Source organism: Protobothrops mucrosquamatus, unplaced genomic scaffold (genome assembly GCF_001527695.2).
Source record: "Protobothrops mucrosquamatus isolate PMUCROS unplaced genomic scaffold, P.Mucros_1.0 scaffold1127, whole genome shotgun sequence".
NCBI lineage: Eukaryota > Metazoa > Chordata > Lepidosauria > Squamata > Viperidae > Protobothrops > Protobothrops mucrosquamatus.
The window spans coordinates 316,422-336,732 of record NW_015387345.1 but is presented as its reverse complement, the minus strand read 5'-3'; the positions used below and the strand labels follow the sequence as shown (position 1 = coordinate 336,732).

Genomic DNA, 20,311 nt, shown 5'->3' with positions numbered 1-20,311 from the left:
TTTACTGGAAAAATGTAAATGCTAGTTTTTGACAAAAATCATTGTGAATCACAGTAATGTGATCACAGGCCATAAAGTGGGGGGGCACAGGGAGGGTAGCCATTGAAACTTTGAATTCTGGTCATAGGTAGCATGGGGAGAGACTCCTAAGTGGACGTTAAGTCAAGGGCTATCTGTAATAAAAACATTATTGTATGTATCTCCAAACGTGCACGTAATATATCCTGGAATTTTGGAACAAAACTACAGGAACTGACTAAAGTATGTTTTATAAGCTATATTCCTTTCCTACCTTTGTACCTTTTCTCCTTTAAATCTTGGCTCCTGTGTTCTCCTCTGACCTTGAGTTAATCTATGCTACTTAATTACAGTAGTTTAAAAGGCTAGATGGCTCTCTAGATGATTCCCCCCATCCCTACCTCAATCTTTGGTCAACTGCCAATTGTCAAAATTATAGCCCAACGAAGACATGGAAATGAAATCCTTGCTTGACATATGCTGGGCCCACGTATGAAAAAGAAAAGACCTCTTTAAAATAGAACTCGGTAATTTCTTTAAGGTCACTGATGGACTTGAATTATTGGCTTGAGAGAAAATTCTAGCCAGATCATCTTATTGGAAGAAGTTAGAACAAGGTTATAAATTTAGCTATTTGGAAACAGGAGTAGCGCTGCTTGAACAATTGGTCAAAAGGGGTGTGAAAAGAGACAAAAAGAAACATCCCCAAGGAACAAAAATCATATCAATCTATTGGGAAGATTAATGCAATCCAGAGAAGATTGGTTTGGAGTAAAATCTGGGATAATTTAGCCAAAACACTACTTCTCTCATAATCCTGGAATCCCCTGGGAGTGCCAATCACTCTCTTTCAGAGTTAGGGTTTGGGTAGTGCTAAAAGGCACCTGATTAAAAAGACAGAGACCCTGAGTTCTAGTCCTGCCTTAGGCACAAAGTCAGCTGGATGACTTTGGGCCAGTCCTTCTTTCTTAACCTCAGGAAAAAGCAAGCAAGAGCAAACCACTTCCAAAAGTCTTGCCAAGGAGACTGCTGGGACTTATCTAGATCAGGGCTTTTCAACTAGTGGTATGGGTACCACTTGTGGTACATTGGCACCTGGCAGGTGGTATGCGACCATCCTAGAAAAGTGGTAGCAGGGGAGGGGAATGAGCTGAACCGGTGGCAGCACCGCACAAGCATAGCTGACTCAGGAATTCTGGGAGTTGAAGTCCACGAGTCATAAAAGAGCCAAGGTTGCCTACCCCTGAACTAGTCAAAGTCAATGTAACTGTGGCCTATATGTGAAGCTTTAGGTGTTAAGAGAATCCTTACTGGACAATCTTAAATGGCCGTTTTTAAAACCTAGGATGTTCCCCCCACTTGATTAAATTAACCATATAATGTAACTGCTTACCTCTCGGGGGCTGATAAATCATTTCACTACGTGCCATGTGAATCGTGATCAGTCCCATAAGGACAGAAACAAACGGAATAAGAAAACCCAGGTTTTGGGCCACCGACTGCTGGATGTATGAGATGCTGATGAAGACAACGGCTGAACTGAGGTTGATCAACCAATAAAACCTGTAAGGGGAAATGGCAACAATCATTATTTCTAGAGACAGGTGAAAAAGAACTTTTATTTGTGAGAAGAAGCTGGTTCCTTTTTCAATGGAAATCACAGTGCCAGCCTGAATGGAATAAACCCAGGCCAATGCTCGGCAGGATCCTGGGGTCATGTGATCACTTTTTGTGACCTTCTCACAAGCAAAGATAAGATAAGAGATAAGACAACCTTTATTGTCATTTTTTTTTACTGTGGGCACAACGGCACACATCAAAAATGAAATTTAGTTGCCCACTCTCAAAGTGAAACGCATACATGACACATAACTAAACATACTATGTACAACATATGTATAGACCCACATCCCTACATATACATAGCAAATAAATATTAAATATTGTCCATCTTGAATATATAACGGAAGGAGGAAGCTTGAGAGTTCACAAGGTTAATGCTGTATGGAATGAAACTATGGCTGAATCTGGATGTTCTGCTTCGGATACCATGAAGCCTCCTCCCAGAAGGTAACACGGAAAATAGGTCGTGAAGAGGATGTGTAGTGTCCCAGATAATCTTACGGACCCTGCTCAAGCAGCACTTCTGTGCCATGTCCTGGATGGGAGGGAGGGAACTGCCAATGATCTTTTCGGCCATTCCCACCACTCTCTGCACCGCCTTCCTGTCTGAAGCAGTGATGCTTCCAAACCAGACTGTGATGCTGTATGATAGGATGCTCTTGATTGTCCCCCTGTAGAAAGTGGTCAGGACGGGGGAAGGAAGATGTGCTTTTCTCATGCGACCCAGAAAATGCAAGCGCTGCTGTGCCCGCTTCACCAGTTTCTCGCTGTTGAGCAACCAAGCCAGCCTATTCATTAGCTGCACACCCAGGAATTTGATGCTGGTAACCATCTCCACAGGTGAATCATTAATGTGCAGAGAAGTGTGATTGTGCTTGCCTTTTCTGAAATCGACAATGATCTCTTTGGTTTTTCCAGTGTTTAAAACTAGGCTGTTTTCCTTACACCGATTCACCAACCCCTCAACCTCCTTGGGGTAAGCTTCCACCTTGTCATCCTGAATAAGGCCTACTACTGGACAAGAAGCAACGGATGGAAATTAATTAAGGAGAGAAGCAACCTAGAACTAAGGAGAAATTTCCTGAATTAATTAGTGATGCAACCTGCCTCCAGAAGCGGTGAATGCTCCAACACTGGAAGTTTTTAAGAAGAGACTGGACAGCCATTTCTCTGAAATGGTATAGGGTTTCCTGCCTGAGCAGGGGGTTGGACTAGATGACCTCCAAGATCCCTTCCAACTTCTTCTTCTTCTTCTTCTTCTTCTTATTATTATTATTATTATTATCATCATCATCATCATCATCATCATCATCATCATCATCATCATCATTATTATTATTATTATTATAGTCAGTGGGGAAACCAGATTCGCTTAAACACCATGTTACTAACTTAACAACTTCAGCGACTGACTTAGCAACTGTGGCAAGAAAGATCATAAAATGGGGGCAAAACTCACTGAACAACTGTCTTCCTTAGAAAAAGAAACCTTGGGCTTAATTGCAGTCGTAAGTCGAGGATTACCTAGTCTGTCCTGGTGGGAGCAAGCCCACTAGGCTTTTCACATGACAATTTCCTCACCAAGGAGTTTTGCCGGACGGCCTTCATTGGACCTCTGTTGGATTTTTTTTCTTCTTCTCACAATGACAGACATAATTCAAAAGTGTTTTTTTTTTTAAAACCCCAGTAATTTTAGATCAAAAGCATTTAAGGGACTCCAAAGGTCAAGACAGAATCTTTGTATGCTGGAAGACGAGAGACTGGGGGAATCCCCCAGTGGGTATTAACACTGAACTAAACTATCTTTCATCTTGTTAGAGCAGAATGGCAGTGGCTGAGTCAGAGTCATAGAACTGCCTAATGGGCCAAAGAGAATACAGGCAGCAGTTGAAGGATGGAATAATGATAGATCCAACTGGAATGCTTTTTGAAATAGAAATAAAATCATAGGGCTGGAAGCGACCTTGGAGTTCTTCTAATCCAGGGATAGGCAACCATGGCTCTTTTATGACTCGTGGACTTCAACTCCCAGAATTCCTGAGCCAGCATGGCTCAGCTTGGAAACCACTCCCTTTTCCCTCAGCATAGCTGGCTCAGGAATTCTGGGAGTTGAAGTCCACGAGTCATAAAAGAGCCAAGGTTGCCTACCCCTGTTCTAGTCCAACCCCCAGCTCAAGGCAGGAATCCTTATTCCATTTGGGACAAATAGTTGAGCAGTCTTCACTTCAAAATGCCCACCAATTGAGCTCCCAGGGCAGTGGTGGGATTCAAATAGGTGAACGTCATGGATCTGCCCCTGGACCCCTCTCTGGATGTGGGTTCTGAAGAGAAGGATGAGATTGAGTTGGCAGAGGAACGCCAAGCGATGGTCCAGGTTGGGGCTCAGAGAGTGCTAGCCAAAGGAGCAGCCTCAGTTGGGTCAATCGGATAAGTGACAGGCTGTGGCTGAACCAGGCTAGCTGTCAGGTCCCCCAAATCCTCATTGTTTCCCCTGCATAGTTATTCTACTTTGGGGTCCTGCCATTCTGCTGGGGGGAGGGCGAGCACGCTTTCGCTTGGGATAACTTTCGACTTCTACTTTCCCTCTCCTGCCTCTATCAGCTTGAGAAAGGAATGCGTCTCCCTTCTCAGGGAGACGGGTGCAGAGAAACGAAAGCTGGAGAAGACCTTGAGATGCGCGCCAACTGTGCCAGCCGGCCACACTTCGTGCCACCAGTGGATTGGCTGGATTTCAAATGGACATTATGACTTTGGTGGGAGGAGGAATTTTGCTAGCTTAACTATACCCTTTGCACGGGTTTTTCCCCAGATCTCGCCTTGACTTCCCTACTGTCACTGACCCCTAATAAAAATATCCTTTTGGGACGCCTGTTTCAAGAGTTCTGCTTTCTTGGGTGGTTAGTTGAAGTGGGTCCTTACACTAACCAGAGGTGCCACAAGTTGGCCAGGATACTCCAGGAGAGGACCAGGACCAGCTGCCACCCATTAGCAATGAGGGGAAGGCGTAGTCCATACCTCCTCCTTATCCAAGGACATGTAGGGTGGAGAGGAGACAGGCAGACTACTTGCCACAGCTAGACTACTTGAGAGGAGGTAACCTCGCCTCTGGTGAAGGGCTGCATCCAGTGGTGGGATTCAGATATGTGAACAACCGGTTCTCTGTGTGGGTGCCACTTCTGGAAGTCCATTCTGGGCCTGGGCAACACAAAATTAGCTACTGGTTCTGCCAAAGTGGTGAGAACTGGCTGAATCCCACCACTGGTTGCATCTGAGGACCTGCTTGGTGGGTTTGAATAAACACCTGTAGAACTCTTGCTCTACCTGTGTGTCTCTGTGTGTGTGGGGAAGCGGGGCAGCACACACAGAAGAAATAATGGCGCAATATAAATCTGTAGAGTGGCTAGGCCACTGGAAATCTACTTTACGAAGAAGAACTCTCAAGCTTCCTTCTTCCGTTATATATTCAAGATGGACATCATTTAATATGTATTTGTTATGTACTGTATATGTAGGGGTGTGGGTCTATACATATGTTGTATATAGTATGTTTAGGTGTGTGTCATGTATGTGTTTCACTTTGAGAGCGGGCAACTAAATTTCATTTTTGATGTGTGCCGTTGTGCCCACAGGAAAAAAAAATGACAATAAAGGTTATCTTATCTTATCTAATTGCAGTTGTGTACCTTAGTGCTGTTCACATTAAGTGGCAAAAGGCACAAAGTTTCAAATAAGGGCACTTCCCAGTTTTACCTGAAGAAGTCATAAATTGAATCTAAGTCCATCTGCATGCATAGATTCTGCCCCACTCTTGAGTTATCACTCTTTGGGGCCTCCTCAGTTTACCTGTAAATGCAACTTCAGATTTTCCCAGAGGTGTAAGATACACATAGGGCAGATTTACGTACTATTATATGAGGAATCACAGCTTCTCATTCTCAGATTATGGATTAATTTGCTGAAACTTTCAATCTCGCAAAGATAGGGATTGGTTAACTCACTGAACATTTCTGCTTACAGATTAATGGGCAACGAGTAGCTCCGATAAGCATTAAAATATAGAATTGTTATACGTGTATTTTAAACACAGAGAAGCACAGGTAAGTGTTCTTTCATTTACTATCTTGATTGGTATATCCACCCTTAAGAGGAACCGAAATTAAAATTCACTGAACATGGAAGAGGAAGGTGGTAAAGGAAAAATAATATAGATAAAGGGCTACAAAAAATATTGTGAGTCAGAATCAAAAGGGATAATCTTTGTTCCGGAGCAGTTTATAGTCATATATCCTGAAAAAAAGTGGAAAGTCTACACCAGGGGTAGGCAACCTTGGCTCTTTTATGACTCGTGGACTTCAACTCCCAGAATTCCTGAGCCAGCCATGCTGAGGGGGAAAGGGAGAGGTTTCTAAGCTGAGCCATGCTGGCTCAGGAATTCTGGGAGTTGAAGTCCACGAGTCATAAAAGAGCCAAGGTTGCCTACCCCTGGTCTATACCAATGTTTTTCAACCTTGGCCAGTTTAAGATGGGTAGACTTCAACTCCCAGAATTCCCCAGCCGGCTTAAAGTGGCCAAGCTTGAGAAACACTGGTCTACACCAGGGGTGTCAAACTGCCAGCCCGCGAGCCGGATGCGTCATAGCGAAACCGCACCTACCTCATTGCCGGCAATGGTAAAAAAAAGTCGTGATATGTCACGTGATGCTGCGAGTTTGATACCCCTGGTCTACACTTTAATTCTCACAGAGAGTTTTGTTTTTTTTTAAAAAAGTACCAAGTTCCCTTTTTTAGTTTAGAATCCAAAACAGAATAAAGTCAACAGATCTCAAGTGGGGACAATTCAGAATGATTAAAGGCACTCCTTGATTTACAACACTTCGTTTAGCGACTGTTCAAAGGTACAAGGGCACTGAAAAAAGTGACTTATGACCGTTTTTCACACTTACGACCATTGCAGCACCCCCATAGTCATGTGTTCAGAATTCAGATACTTGGCAACTGGTTCATATTTATGACAGTCGCTGTGTCCCAGGGTCATGTGATCAACTTTAGAGACTTTCTGACAAACAAACTCAATGGGAAGTCAGATTTACTTAACCACCGTGTACTAACTTAAAAACTGCAGCGATTCTCTTAACAACTGTGGCAAGAAAGGTCATAAAATGGGGAAAAGCTCACTTAAAAACTATCTCGCTTAGCAACAGAAATATTGGGCTCAATTGTGGTAGTAAGTCAAGGACTACATATAGTCAGAAAAAAACCCAAATGGAACAACTATCTAGTTTCTTTTAACAAGAATGTGCTCAACTTATGTATTCAATTGCAGCCGATTTGTACTGATTTTCAGTTTATCTGCTAAAATTTGCAATCTAATAGTTGTTACATGATTAAATAGTTACATGATTAAACACACACACACACACACAAATCCATTTGTTAAGGTAGTCCATAAGGAATCTCTATTGGATACCAGCTTGAGGGAGCAAACAAGCAACTTACACAAAGTGTAACTTTTTTAGAACTGTTGACTTCCCGCTAGCTAAACATCTGATCCATCCCTGTTTCTTAACAGGGGGTTTCTTTTGTTCCAATTAATATCATATATATTCATATCCCAGCTATTATCTGCTTGTTGCTTGGTTAGAAGGAAATAATGATGTCTCCAAGTGAAGCTGTGAGCAATTAAGGTATACCCAGAATAGGGACCTCAAAAGACAAGAAGTTAGATTAATAGTGCCTTGCAGTGCAGGGCCCCCCAAACTCAAAGCAATTATACATTTTTTAAACATAGGCTGGATCTTCCTCACTCCTCCCTCTCATTTAGTGACACCCCCCCCCTCCAAGAAATAAAAGAAGAGGGCGAAGGTGGCAGTGATTAAAGGAGGGGGAGAAAAAAAATACACAATGATTAGATTCACAGATTGCACTAAGCTATCCTGGGTGATGGGGTTTTAACAGAATATAACAGAATAACAGAGTTGAACGGGACCTTGGAGGTCTTCAAGTCCTGCTCAGGCAGGAAACCCTATGCCAGTGACGGCGAACTTTTTAGAGACCGAGTGCCCAAAAACTGCCCCCCCACCTGTCCCTGCTCTGCCCTGCCCACCGGGCCACCTACCACCTCCACAGCCCGCCAAAGATCACCCAAGTGGGCCAGCAGTGCCATGGCGGCCACGCCCTCTGCCCGTGCCCTGCAGCATCAACTGCGCGCAACGGGGTGCAAGGGCAGAGTCTTGTCCCCACTGCCCGGCTACTATGTTCTTAGCTGCGCTGCTTTGCGTGGGCTGTGCCCGGGGGCAACTCTCCTCTGGGGGGCTGCTGGTGAGGAGGGGGCCATGGGAGGAGAAGGGGCTGGGGCAATGGTGCGTGTGCCCACAGAGAGGGCTCCAAGTGCCACCTCTGGCACGCATGCCATAGGTTCGCCACCACTGCCCTATGCCATTCCAGACAAGTGGCTGTCCAGTCTCTTCTTAAAAGTCTCCAGTGATGGAACACCTACAACTTCTGGAAGCAAGTCGTTCCACTGGTTAATTGTTCTAACTGTCAAGAAATTCCTCCTTAGTTCTAGGTTGCTTCTCTCCTTGATTAGTTTCCATCAAACATATACAACATCAAGCATATTAAATTAGTTTGGTATTCACTTTATGTGTTGTAAGCCACTGTGCTACCATTTATAAGTTTATTTTTTTGCAACATTCGTAGTCACCTCCAATTGCTGACAGCTCTGGGTAGCTCGCTGAAAATAACAATGTATTCCATCTAAAAGTCCAGATACAACTGTTCAGAAGTCCCAAACACACTGAGGAGTCCATCATCCAACCTGACCCATTGGGGTTCATTCACTGAACCATGTTTAAACAAAGCATGCCTTCATGTGATGTGCCGTAAAATGGTCATAAATGCGGCAAAACTCATTTAACACCTGCCTTGCTTGTCAAGAGAAATTTTGGACTCAGTTGCGGTTGTGAGGACTACCTGTACCAGGTTTTTAAAAACCTTCCTAGTTAGACACAAACAACCTAGATTTCAATAGACCGGGGTATGAAGTTGGCCCCTTTTGAGAGAGTGGGGCCTTCCATCTTGTCATCCTAAGAAATAGCCCTTTAAGAAATTGTTGGTGTGAATGAAGGAGAACTGTTCGGGTTTTAAGTTAGTGTTAAGATAGAGATATATAAAACTGTATGTTAGTATATAGAGAAACAAATTAGAGACTGTATTGTATGGAAAAATATGTATATATAGAGATTAAGAATTATATGTATGATGAGGAACAAATCGTTAGGAATATATACACTGGAATGTTACATTATGTCCATCTTTGTTTTAACTGTTTTATAAATAAAAAACTTTTTTTAAAAAAAGAAAGGATTTCTGAACTTGTGCTTTTTCACCCTTCTTCCACTCTCCTTTCCTTGGATGCCATATGTTTTCAACTTTAATCAGCTCCGAGGAAGGATTGCCAACCTCTGTAAATGGTTTGCAGAGAGATGGTCTTCCCTAAATAAACCTACATCATTTATGGCCAATGAAGCTGACTGGAAATAGATTTAGGTGAAATACTTCTCAACACAGCATATAATTAATCTGTGGAATTCATTACCCAAGACACACTTATGGCCAAGTAATGGGGATGGCTTTAAAAGGGGTTTTTTATACTTTCATGGAAGGTAGGTCTATCCGAAGCTAACAGCTTTGGAGACCATATGCTGTCTCCATGTTTGGGGCCATATGCCTCCCACATACTAGCTTCAGGGGAATAATGGAAGGAGAATAGCACTTAGCAATAGCCCTTAAACCAGTGGATCTCAACCTTTTTAATGCTGCGACCCCCAACCGGTCGTAAGTCGAGGACTAAACCGGTCGTAAGTCGAGGACTAAACCGGTCGTAAGTCAAGGACTACCCAACTGGTTGTAAGTCGAGGACTTTCCCTGCCCGGGAGCGCCGCGCATGCATGGTTCCGCCCCCTGCGCCGGCCGAGGCGTAGCTGGCAAGCGGCAGAGACGGAGCAGGCCGACCACCAGCTGGCCCAGCCCAAGGGAGGTAAGGCATCCACCGGAAAAGGGGGAAAAAATGGCGGACAGCCTTGCTTGGCAACCCCCGTGAAATGGTCGATCGACCTCAAATGAGGTCGCGACCCATAGGTTGAGAACCGCTGCCTTAGACTTATATACTGCTTCATGGTGCTTTACAGCCCTCTCTAAGCGGTTTACAGAGTCAGCATATTGCCCCCAACAATCTGGGTCCTCATTTTACAGACCTCGGAAGGATGGAAGGCTGACCCAACCTTGGGCCAGTTCAGAATCGAACTCCTGGAGTGAGCAGTGAGTTAGCCTGCCGTACAGTATTCTAACCACTGCAGCACCATGGCTTAGGAGTTGGGACCACTTGGGTAGGGTGGTTCAGGAACTCTGAGATAGGTCATGGAAGCATCTACAATACCTTCCAAAATGCAAAAGAGATCTCAGTTGAGAGGTTCCAGGAGCCACAGAGAAGATGTTGGGGGACCTTCCTTTTTGAATCCTAATCTAAGAAATGCAAATCAGCCACTATGGAGTCAGGGAGTGATTACTTCAGACGGCAAGCTTACAGGGATGGGGGTCAAAAATGTAGTTGTATTTGGCTAGTTCAGGGGTAGGCAACCTGGGCTCTTTTATGACTCGTGGACTTCAACTCCCAGAATTCCTGAGCCAGCCATGCTGAGGGGAAAGAGAGAGTTTCCAAGCTGAGCCATGCTGGCTCAGGAATTCTGGGGGTTGAAGTCCACCAGTCATAAAAGAGCCAAGGTTGCCTACCCCTGGGCTAGTTTTATTACTATGAAGGGAGACAGTTTGGTATAGTGATTAAGGTACCAGGTTAGCTACCCAGAGACCAGGAGTTCTGGTCCCAGTTTAGGCACAAAACCAGCTGAGTGACCTTGAGCCACTTACTCTCTCTTAAACCTAGGAAGAAGCAGCAATGGCAAACCATTTCCGAAAAATCCCAGCAGTCACTCAGAGCCAACACTGACTCAAAGCACCAAAAGAAAAAAAAAATTAGAGGTAGTCCTCAACTTATGACCATTCGTTTAAACAACTGTTCAAAGTTATGAAGGTGCTGGTCCTTGCACTTATGATCATAATTTGGGACCTTGGCAACTGGCATGTATTTATGACAGTTGCAGCATCCTGGGGTTGCGTGATTGCCATTTGCGACCTTCCCAAAATGCTTCCAACAAGCAAAGTCAGTGGGGGAAACTGGCTTTTCTTTGTGAGATTTGTTTAATGACCACTGCGAAAAGGCTATAAAATTGAGCAGAACTCACTTAACAATTGCATCATTTAGCAACAAAGGTTCTAGTCCCAATTGTGGTCATAAATCAAGGACTATCTGTATTACAACAGTATTTTCCTTCCTTCCTTCCTTCCTTCCTTCCTTCCTTCCTTCCTTCCTTCCTTCCTTCCTTCCTTCCTTCCTTCCTTCCTTTCCTTCCTTCCTTCCTTCCTTCCTTCCCATCCATCCTAGAAATTCATTTTCTCACTTGACTTTCCTCAACTAGCCTAAACTCCTACAACACCCTGCTCAGATTACCTCAAGGATTTATTTTATAAAAATTAATCTTTTCTTTTGTAATCAACGCTAGGAAATGTCACTTTGATTAAATAACCCACCTTCTCCTGAATTACTAGGACTGCAGTACCATAAATTCTCCGGAGCAACCATTTAGATGGATCTTCAGCCTTAATTCTCTGGAGTCTTATTTAATCAAAATGATGTTGCTAATTAAGGATTAAAACCCAGAATTGAATTTTTAAAAAGGAAGCCTTTTCTCTTTCATTCTCTCTTTTGCGTAGGTCAAGGAGAAAGAATTTGCTGGGAAGAACCAAACAACACTTTTCCCTTCGGTAAAGCTGCAATATTTAGGAACAGACTTCTTCCAAAAGGAGAGATGTCAAAGTAATTGGGAGGGCTGGTGGAGGAGAATAAAGAAGCTAAACTGAGCAAAACCATTCTCCAAGGAAACAAAAAGTAGCACATTCTCATTGAAGCTTTAATTCTCAATAATAAAATGTTTTCAGCTTCATTAAAGCACATTTTGTAAGTTTCTCTGCTCCTCTCCCACGTTCACAACGGTAAAGAGCTCAGCGATGAGACTGGGTCACATCTGAAACTACTGAAGAATGGCGCTTTCCCCCATGTTGTGGAGATGATCTCCTGAATTTTGTTAAAGGATAATCTGTAGCTGAGGGGAGAAATTTCCTTTGTGATGCCCCTCCATTTCTGAAACATACATCTCAAGCAAAACAGTCAGCCATGAGCCTTTAGAACAGACATGTCAAACACAAGGCCCGGGGGCCGGATGCGGCCCGCGAAGTGGTTTCATGTGGCCCGCGAAGCCATCCTGGAAACAGTGAGGGAACGCCCCCGCTGCCTTGGCCCTGGCCCAGGCCAGCCGGGAGCCAATGTACAATTTTGTGGTGGCCATCTTGGCACTTGCCCCAGTGGACCATGCCTTGGCACTTGCCCCGGTCCCACCTCCTTCTGCCAGAGACCCTCAGATCTGTCCCACTCCTGCCCAGGCCCCCACAGGCACCCTTGACGCGAATGATGTAGAACTGGCCATGCCCATTCCATCCATGCCCACCCAGTAGGCTGCACCCACTCTGGCCACACCCACCCGGCCCCCCAAGGGCAACCGCAATGCTGATGCGGCCCTCAGTGAAATTGAGTTTGACACCCCTGCTTTAGAAGCCTGTACAGTGGGCTCAATATCTAAGAGGCTCCCCGAAAGAAGAGGGGGGTCACCCTATTCTCCAAAGCCCCTGAAGGCAGGACAAGAAGCAATTGATGGAAACTAATCAAGGAGAGAAGCAACCTAGAACTAAGGAGGAATTTCTTGACAGTTAGAACAATTAATCAGTGGAACGACCTGCCTCCAGAAGTTGTGGGTGCTCCAATACTGGACGTTTTTAAGAAGAGATTGGACAACCATTTGTCTGAAATGGTTATATAGGGTTTCCTGCTTGAGCAGGGAGTTGGACTAGAAAACTTCCAAGGTCCCTTCCAACTCTGTTATTCTGTTACTCAACTGTCTTATGTGAATACTTTCTCTCCTTCATGTTTGCATCATGGGTGGAATTGCAGATGCTGCTTAAGACATTGCTACCAAATAATATCAATGCTGACTTTTACCTTCCTATTTAATCCAAAAAGAAGAACAGACTATCAATTTTAAAATGCCTATTTTGTGGGGTCCACGGTGCTCTCTGAGCTTGGATGTTTTCTTGCAGATGTTTCATTACCAACTAGGTAGCATCATCAATCATCATGATGTTACCTAGTTGCGCAATGAAATGTCTGCAAGAAAACAACAAAGCTCAGGAAGTACCAAGGACCACACAGTTCAACCGTGTGCTACGGTTGCAGGAATTGGGTATGTCCATTTTAATGAAAAGAAGGACCAGGGGTGACATGATAGCAGTGTTCCAATATCTCAGGGGCTGCCACAAAGAAGAGGGAGTCAAGTTATTCTCCAAAGCGCCTGAAGGCAGGACAAGAAGCAACGGATGGAAACTAATCAAGGAGAGAAGCAACCTAGAACTAAGGAGGGATTTCCCGACAGTTAAAACAATCAGTGGAACAACTTGCCTCCAGAAGTTGTGGGTGCTCCAACAATGAAAAATTTTAAGAAGAGATTGGACAACCATTTGTCCAGAATGGTATAGGGCAGTGGTGGCGAACCTATGGGACGCATGCCAGAGGTGGCACTCAGAGCCCTCTCTGTGGGCACGTGCACTGCCGCTGCCAGCAGCTCACACAGGTTGGGTGAGCGAGGGGAACAGGCTCCATGCATGGGCCAAGGGCAAGATCTGCGAGGGGGCCAAGATGACCAGCAGCAACCTGCTCTCCAACCGCAAGCAAAAACAGATGGGATGGGTAAGCGCGTCCAGCGGTCTACATCACGTGCCCCCCTACACCACCTGCTGCTGGAGGGCTGGCCCAGTATTGGCAGCGGGCTACGGAGCCCCAGAGTGCACCGGTCAAGGGGCCAGCAAGCTGTGGCTGCTGACGGACACCGACGGCCCCCATGCGCTCACTGGCCTCTGTGTGTGGGGGCCGATGGTGTCAGGCAGCAGTCGCCCCTGCCCCTGCCTCGCCTTGCCCCATGGCAAAGGTACCCTCCCCGCCCTCTCCCTCACCCCGCAGGACGAGCCTCCTGCACATTGCCTCACCCACCAGACACCCTCTGGATCTCCTCCAACCCTACCCGGCCACCATAGACATCCCCCCCACGAGCAACACTGAGGTGGCTAAGACCACCCCAGCCACGCCCACCCAGTGGGCCACGCCCCCCACCCACCCCTGAGGGCACCACAATGTTGATGCAATCCTGGCACTTTGCAATAAATAAGTGGGTTCTGGGTTGCGGTTTTGGCACTTGGTCTCTAAAAGGTTCACCATCACTGGTATAGGGTTTCCAGCCTGAGCAGGGGGTTGGACTAGAAGACCTCCAAGATCCCTTCCAACTCTGTTATTCTGTTATTCTTTTCATGTGCATTTTTTTCTTCTTCTGACGTGGAAGTTGCTATTCCAGTTCCGCTGTTGGCACCACATCTGCTTACCTCAATTGCTATCTCTCACTGATGAAAAAATTATCAAGTTGCATCCGATTTGCTTGCTTAAAAAACAAAAACAAAAAACCCACCACCCTTATGCTTGCCCAAGAAAGAAAAAGAAAAGCAGTTTTTGATTTACACCTCAACAATATCCTGAGAGGCTATTCCGAAGTGAGAACTTGGCTTTGTTAACAAGACTCCTAATGAAGGAAGATAAAAATAAATAAAGATCCTCATTAGCTCCAGACCTTTGAAGAGAAGAAAGGTACTACCCAGTTAGGAAAGATCTTCAGGCTTCCTGCTCAATTGAGCAACTCTCTCTCTCTCTCTCCCTCTCTTTTTTCTTTTATTTAAAGAAAAACCTGGGCTGCTTCCAACATATCCAAGCCAGAAAAACAAGGATGGCTATACAGTTATACAAGCTCCTATTTCTTCTCCTTGGTCCAGAAGTTAATTAACATTCATGAATTCGACAACTGCAAACTTTACTGAAGTGCGCATCCATAGTTTCTTTTCATCTCCCTTACAATTTTGTTCTCAGTTCTGCTTTTAGGTGATTCTTAACCTTTCTTTTTCCCACCCTTTCTCAAACAGGTCTTGCCTATTCTCTTTTCAGTCACTCCTCCATTTCCAAATATAGATATATGCACCTCTGCTAGGGAAACCATAGATGCGATTTTATAGCTCAGCTCTCCCCTACAAACACTATTTTCATGAGTCTTTCTGCAGAGAAGGACCACAAACACTCCCCAGATGAACTTCCTTCAAATGCTTTAAATTGCAGTAAGACATTTTACAACTTTAAAATGAAATGTCCTTCAATTAACCTGAACTGCTCTGTTAAAGTTTTAATCACAGCTAAGCATATCCAACCAACCACCCATTCCGTATTAAATATATGACTGAGCTTTGCTAACCATTGTGCTTTCTACACCTTTTCTGTTTATTGCACTTGTGGGGTTTTTAAATTTTTGTTTCAGTGTAAAATGAAGGCAACAGTCATCCACAGTGTCTGAGCCTTAATTTTGCAATTAAAATTGTGCTAAAATCAGAGGGGAGACTTAGCCAAGCAGTAGTACCTGTGAAAAGAATCTGCGTGTTCTAGTAGATCAAAAGTTCAACATGAGTCAAGAGGGTGATGCAATTGCCAAAAGACAGATGCTGTTTTGGGATCTATTAAGAGGAGCATAGGATCCAGATCGCAGGATTTCTCCAGTCAGACCCCACATGGAATTCAGTGTACAGTTCTGGACATCACAGTCTAAAATCCAGCTCAAGAAATGAGTTTCTTCAGAGGAAGCCTGCATAATGGTGAGGGACTGGAAATGAAGTCTTGTGAGGATTGATGAAAAGAACTGATAACAATAATCAATTTCTTTCACACGTTGGCCAGCTCCCAGCAACAAATGGGTCATTTACAAATGGTTTAAAAGGATAAAAACCACAAAACTAACATGTGTCAAAATGAAGAATAAAAATGCCAAGGAAGATCAAGCCAGATCGGAACACTCATACAATCAAAAGGGGTCTTCAGTCACCCTTGCCAAAAGCCTGGGAGAAGAACAAGGTCTTCAAGTCCCTTCGAAACACAAGTAGCAGGGACTGTTCAAATCTCGGGGGCAATCTTATTCCAGAGGGCAGAGAAGCTGAGCTTCTGGAATTCTGATAGATGGCTTTGTTTAATTCGAGGAACCTGGAGTGCAACCAACCCTGACAGATCCAATCAACTGGGCAGAGACTATAGGAGACTAGCAGGTCTTCAAGTAACCAGGCCCTATGTCATTAGCAGCTTTATAGGTAATGACCAACCCGGCACCCAGAAGCAAACTGGCAACCAATGCAGCTCATGAAGCAGGGCTGTTACACGGGCAGTTTGAGGCATGCCCATTACTGCTTGCATGGGTGCCCTCTGGACCATTTGAAACTTCCAGGAGGTCTAGAAAGGCAGCTCCATGCAGAGCACATTGCAATAGTCAAGCTGTGTGATGAACAGGGAGTGACTGACTATCTGAAGGGACCCCCAACCTAAGCAATGTTAAAATTGGCACAAAGTTCTGCAGAGCACCCATGAAGCTACGCAAAGGCCATGATTGCTACCTGCTCATCAAGCAGGATGATTAAGTCCAGGAAGACCCCCACATTGCACGTCATCCTTAAATGGGAAAGTGCCACCCTGTCCAAGATCAGAGGTGAATATCCCCAGATTCAGGTGGCCCAAACATCCACAGCCACTCAGTCTTGATAGGTTTGATTCAGGTTACTCTCCATCCAAAATCCATACAGCCATCAGATACTGGGATTGAAGCTTGACAGCTTCAATTGACCTGAGTCAAAAGATATCACTGGGTATCCTCAATGTACTCATGATACTGAACCCCAAGCTGGCAATTGACCCCGTGGTTTCATCTAGATGTTGAAAATGATGAGAGAGAGAGGACCTATTTATCTTGCAGCAGAGAAGATTAAGAGGAAATATATAGGAGTTTTCAGAAATCTAAAGGCCATTAAATAGAGGGAGAGTGGATTTCATCTCTTTTGCCTGAGAAATTCCAGATATCAGGAGGAATTTTCTGACAATAAGACTGTCAACAATGGAACAGCTTGCCTTATGAAGTGATATGTCTTGCTTCATTGGAGATTTTCTAACAGACCTGTCTAAAATGCTTGAAAGGATCCTGGATCAAGAGGAGGTTGAACTAGATGACTTTTGAGGTGCTTCTGTGATAAATTGACTCATCAGCAACCATTGGACCTTACTATTTGCCGTCTTTGATAATTAACTACACAAGTGAAACCTTGGCATTAATTTCCATAGCTTGCAACAAACAAACCATTTTTAGGTTTTCCAAAATGATACCCTCCCACAGTTGACCATTTGTATCACCTGCACCTGGCACTGACCAGTTGAAGAAGGACAGAAGCTCCTTTGGTCTATGTTCATCGGGGTTATAAACACTTAAAGGGCACACAATGGCTCTTATTCCTCCAGAGCCAAGGCAGGTGGCCAACAACGCAATGTAGAAGAGGGCTTCCTGCTTCTTTTTAGCCAAAGTGTGAAGGACGTAGTGCTTATCTATGAAAAAATCCTCAAAAGGGAAGGCCACCACAGGTAGTAGGGCCGTACCTGCAGAAAGAAAGAGGAACATCTGAAAGCATAAAATAGACATGTCATTTTGGGAAGTTCTGAGGGAACAAAGACTTTTTGAATTTGTAGGTGCGTTATAAAAGTTGGGAGCAGATCATGGTGGCTCTTATAAAAGGGCCAAAGGTAGCCCTTGACTTACAACCATTTGTTTAGCGAACAAATGTTACAACACTGAAAAAAGTTATTTACAACTGGTCCTTGCACTTAAGACTGTTACACCATCTCCACAGTCATGTGATTAAAACTTGGGCATTTGGTAACCAGCATTTACAATGGTTGCAGCATCCCCAGGGCCAAGTGATTGTTATTTGTAATCTTCCCAGTCAACTTCTGACAAGGAAAGTCAATGGGGGAAGCCAGCTTTGCTTAACAAACAGTGTGAGTTAGCAAATGCAATGATTTGTTTAACAACCATGGCAAGAAGGGTCATAAAATCAGGCACAACCCACTTAACAATCACCTTGCTTAGCAATGGAAATTCTGGTCCCAGTTGTGGCTGTTAAGTCGAGGATTACCTATGTTACATGTGAGGTTGGGGACTAACAAAATGGCTGCCATAGTGGACTTTGCCAGTTAGAAGATACAGTTTACTGTCCTGTCACTCCCTCTCGATTATCTCAGTTGAAGCTTTGTCCTTTTTAAAGTCAACACCTCCAATCAAAGCCACACTCCTGAAGCAGTCTGCCGTTCTGATTTTTAATAATAAAAGGCATAATAAATAAATAACAGAATAATAGTTGGAAGGGGCCTTGGGAAGTCTTCTAGTCCAACCCCCTGTTTAAGTAAGAGACCCTACAGTATACGATTTCAGACAAATGGCTGTCCAATCTCTTCTTAAAAACCTCCAGTGATGGAGCACCTACAATTTCTGGAGACAAACCGTTCCACTGGTTAATTGTTCTTACTGTCAGGTTGCTTCTCTCCTTGATTAGTTTCCAGCCATTGCTTCTTGTCCTGCCTTCTGGTGCTTTGGAAAATAGGTTGACCCCCCCCCCCTCTTCTTTGTGGCAGCCCCTGAGATATTGGAAGACTGCTATCATGTTACCTCTAGTCCTTCTTTTCATTAACCATTCATCAAAAATAATAAAGCTCCACCTTTAATATTCTGAAATTAAAACAAAACGTGAAGTACTGTAAAGTCAGAAAGACTAGGGACAATATCACTTATTCTTTCCTTAACTTGATATCAGTTTGAATTTCCTCAAACTTGATAAAACTCTGCTTGTTGTCTCAAGGCCAGTTAGTTTCATCCATTATGGGCTACATGATTTTCATAGCATGAATGGCAGGAAATGCAACACATGTTCCCAAAAAATGTAAAATATTTTTTAAAAGAGGCCAAATATACTATTTCAAAATATGCTGCACATTCATTTCTCAAATGTCCACTTTGGTACAGAAACATTTCAGGTTTTATAAAGCCATCATGTGCACACCATCAAAATTTGGAAATAATTGCCAGCTACCATAAGGTGCCCCCCAAAAAGTGATACCTACCGATAAAATGCAGCAAGGCGCACAGGCACACCAGCCTGATCCGTCCCACTGGGTGCTCAGCAAGCCAGCCCATCAGCACTGGGGCCACCGTGCACGCCCCAGCAAAGCAAACATTGAGCATGGCGGCTTCGTAATTGTGATAACCAAGCTTGATGGTGCAGAAAAGAAGCATGTTGCAGACGATGCCGTAGAAAGTAAATTTTTCACACAGTTCCACCAGCAGTAAGCAAACCATCGCCTGGAATTCTTTCTCAAACTTTGAACTAGCCAGGCCAAGTGGATTGGCTTGTCTTCTTTCTACCTTGGAAATGTGACTCAGAAGCTGTTCTTCCTGCCTCAGTCTTAAGTCTAAGAGAGGCATGGCTTGAAGGCTGCTGTGAGCAATGGAACGTTTGTGTATGTATGTGCTTCAGTTTACCCTCTTCTATAATTAACACCTAAGTGAGAGATTTGTGTTAGATTCCATCCTTGGCCACAATTTTCAGAGCGAGTCCTATTTTCATTCTGTTTAAAAAACAGATTCAAAACATTGGTATCAATTTTATAGGATGGCGCAACTTTTGCAAAAAAAACCAAAACACCACCCTACCAAAAAATAAAACTACCTCCGTTTAATTAGCTTGTTAGGTGGCAAACATGATCTGTGCCCTCTTTTACACCTACCTCCAGACCACAATTGCCGATTAAAATTATGTGAATCCAATACAATGTGCAGCAAACTTTATCTGTCTGTTACAGATAAAATGCCTCGGCAAAATTCAAGTATTAGGATTGAGAAAATAACATTGAGGCTAATATTCCGATGCTTTAATTAAGCAGCCACGAATGAAACTGGAAGTAAACAGATAAAGATGTGATGGATACACATTACAGGATGAACAACAGCTTATCGTTAATACATTTTGCTATTTTCTTAGTTAAATTCAGATAAGAAAGTTAATTAGAAAAAAAAAACTATATTCCACTAGATTTAAGTGTAGTGAGTAGGATCTCCATCAACAAACCTTCTTCCAAATAATTGCAAAGTGCTAATGAAAAGTTTGGGAGCCACGAAGAAAATCACCTGGGATATCTCCAAACCAAAATATATTACATATTTCTTTCTTGCAACGTTGTTCTAATCTCAACCTTCTTTGCAAGGTTTCCAGAAAAATTCTTATAGCTGGAATCTATGGTGTCAGTTTGCAGTTCAAACAGAGAGACTGTACCTTATCACAGGGCTGTGGACTGGCACTGATCTGTGGCCTATCAGGAACTAGGCCGCACAAGCGAGCAAAGCCCCATCTGCACATGCCCAGGATCCAGACAATGCATGAAACTATGCCTACCCCACTTCCCAGTTTGTGGAAAAACCAGCCTTCATGGAACTGTTCCTGACACCCAAAAGGCTGGGGGCTTTTTCCCTATGCATTAATATTTAAAGCAGTATCTCTCAGCC

General features: G+C 44.0%; 1 protein-coding gene across 1 annotated transcript in view; it reads right to left on the bottom strand.

Annotated features, from left to right (window-relative positions):
• SLC15A5 (solute carrier family 15 member 5) overlaps positions 1-19,108 on the bottom strand; it is a 46,407-nt gene extending 27,299 nt beyond the window's left edge. Inside the window, exons 1-3 of the mRNA XM_029284937.1 lie at positions 18,874-19,108; positions 17,133-17,355; positions 1,412-1,581 (exon numbers count right to left, since the gene is read on the bottom strand). Of these exons, the coding sequence (XP_029140770.1) occupies positions 1,412-1,581; positions 17,133-17,355; positions 18,874-19,108 (628 nt within the window). The remainder of the gene's footprint in view (positions 1-1,411; positions 1,582-17,132; positions 17,356-18,873) is intronic.
• Positions 19,109-20,311: the final 1,203 nt, after the last annotated feature.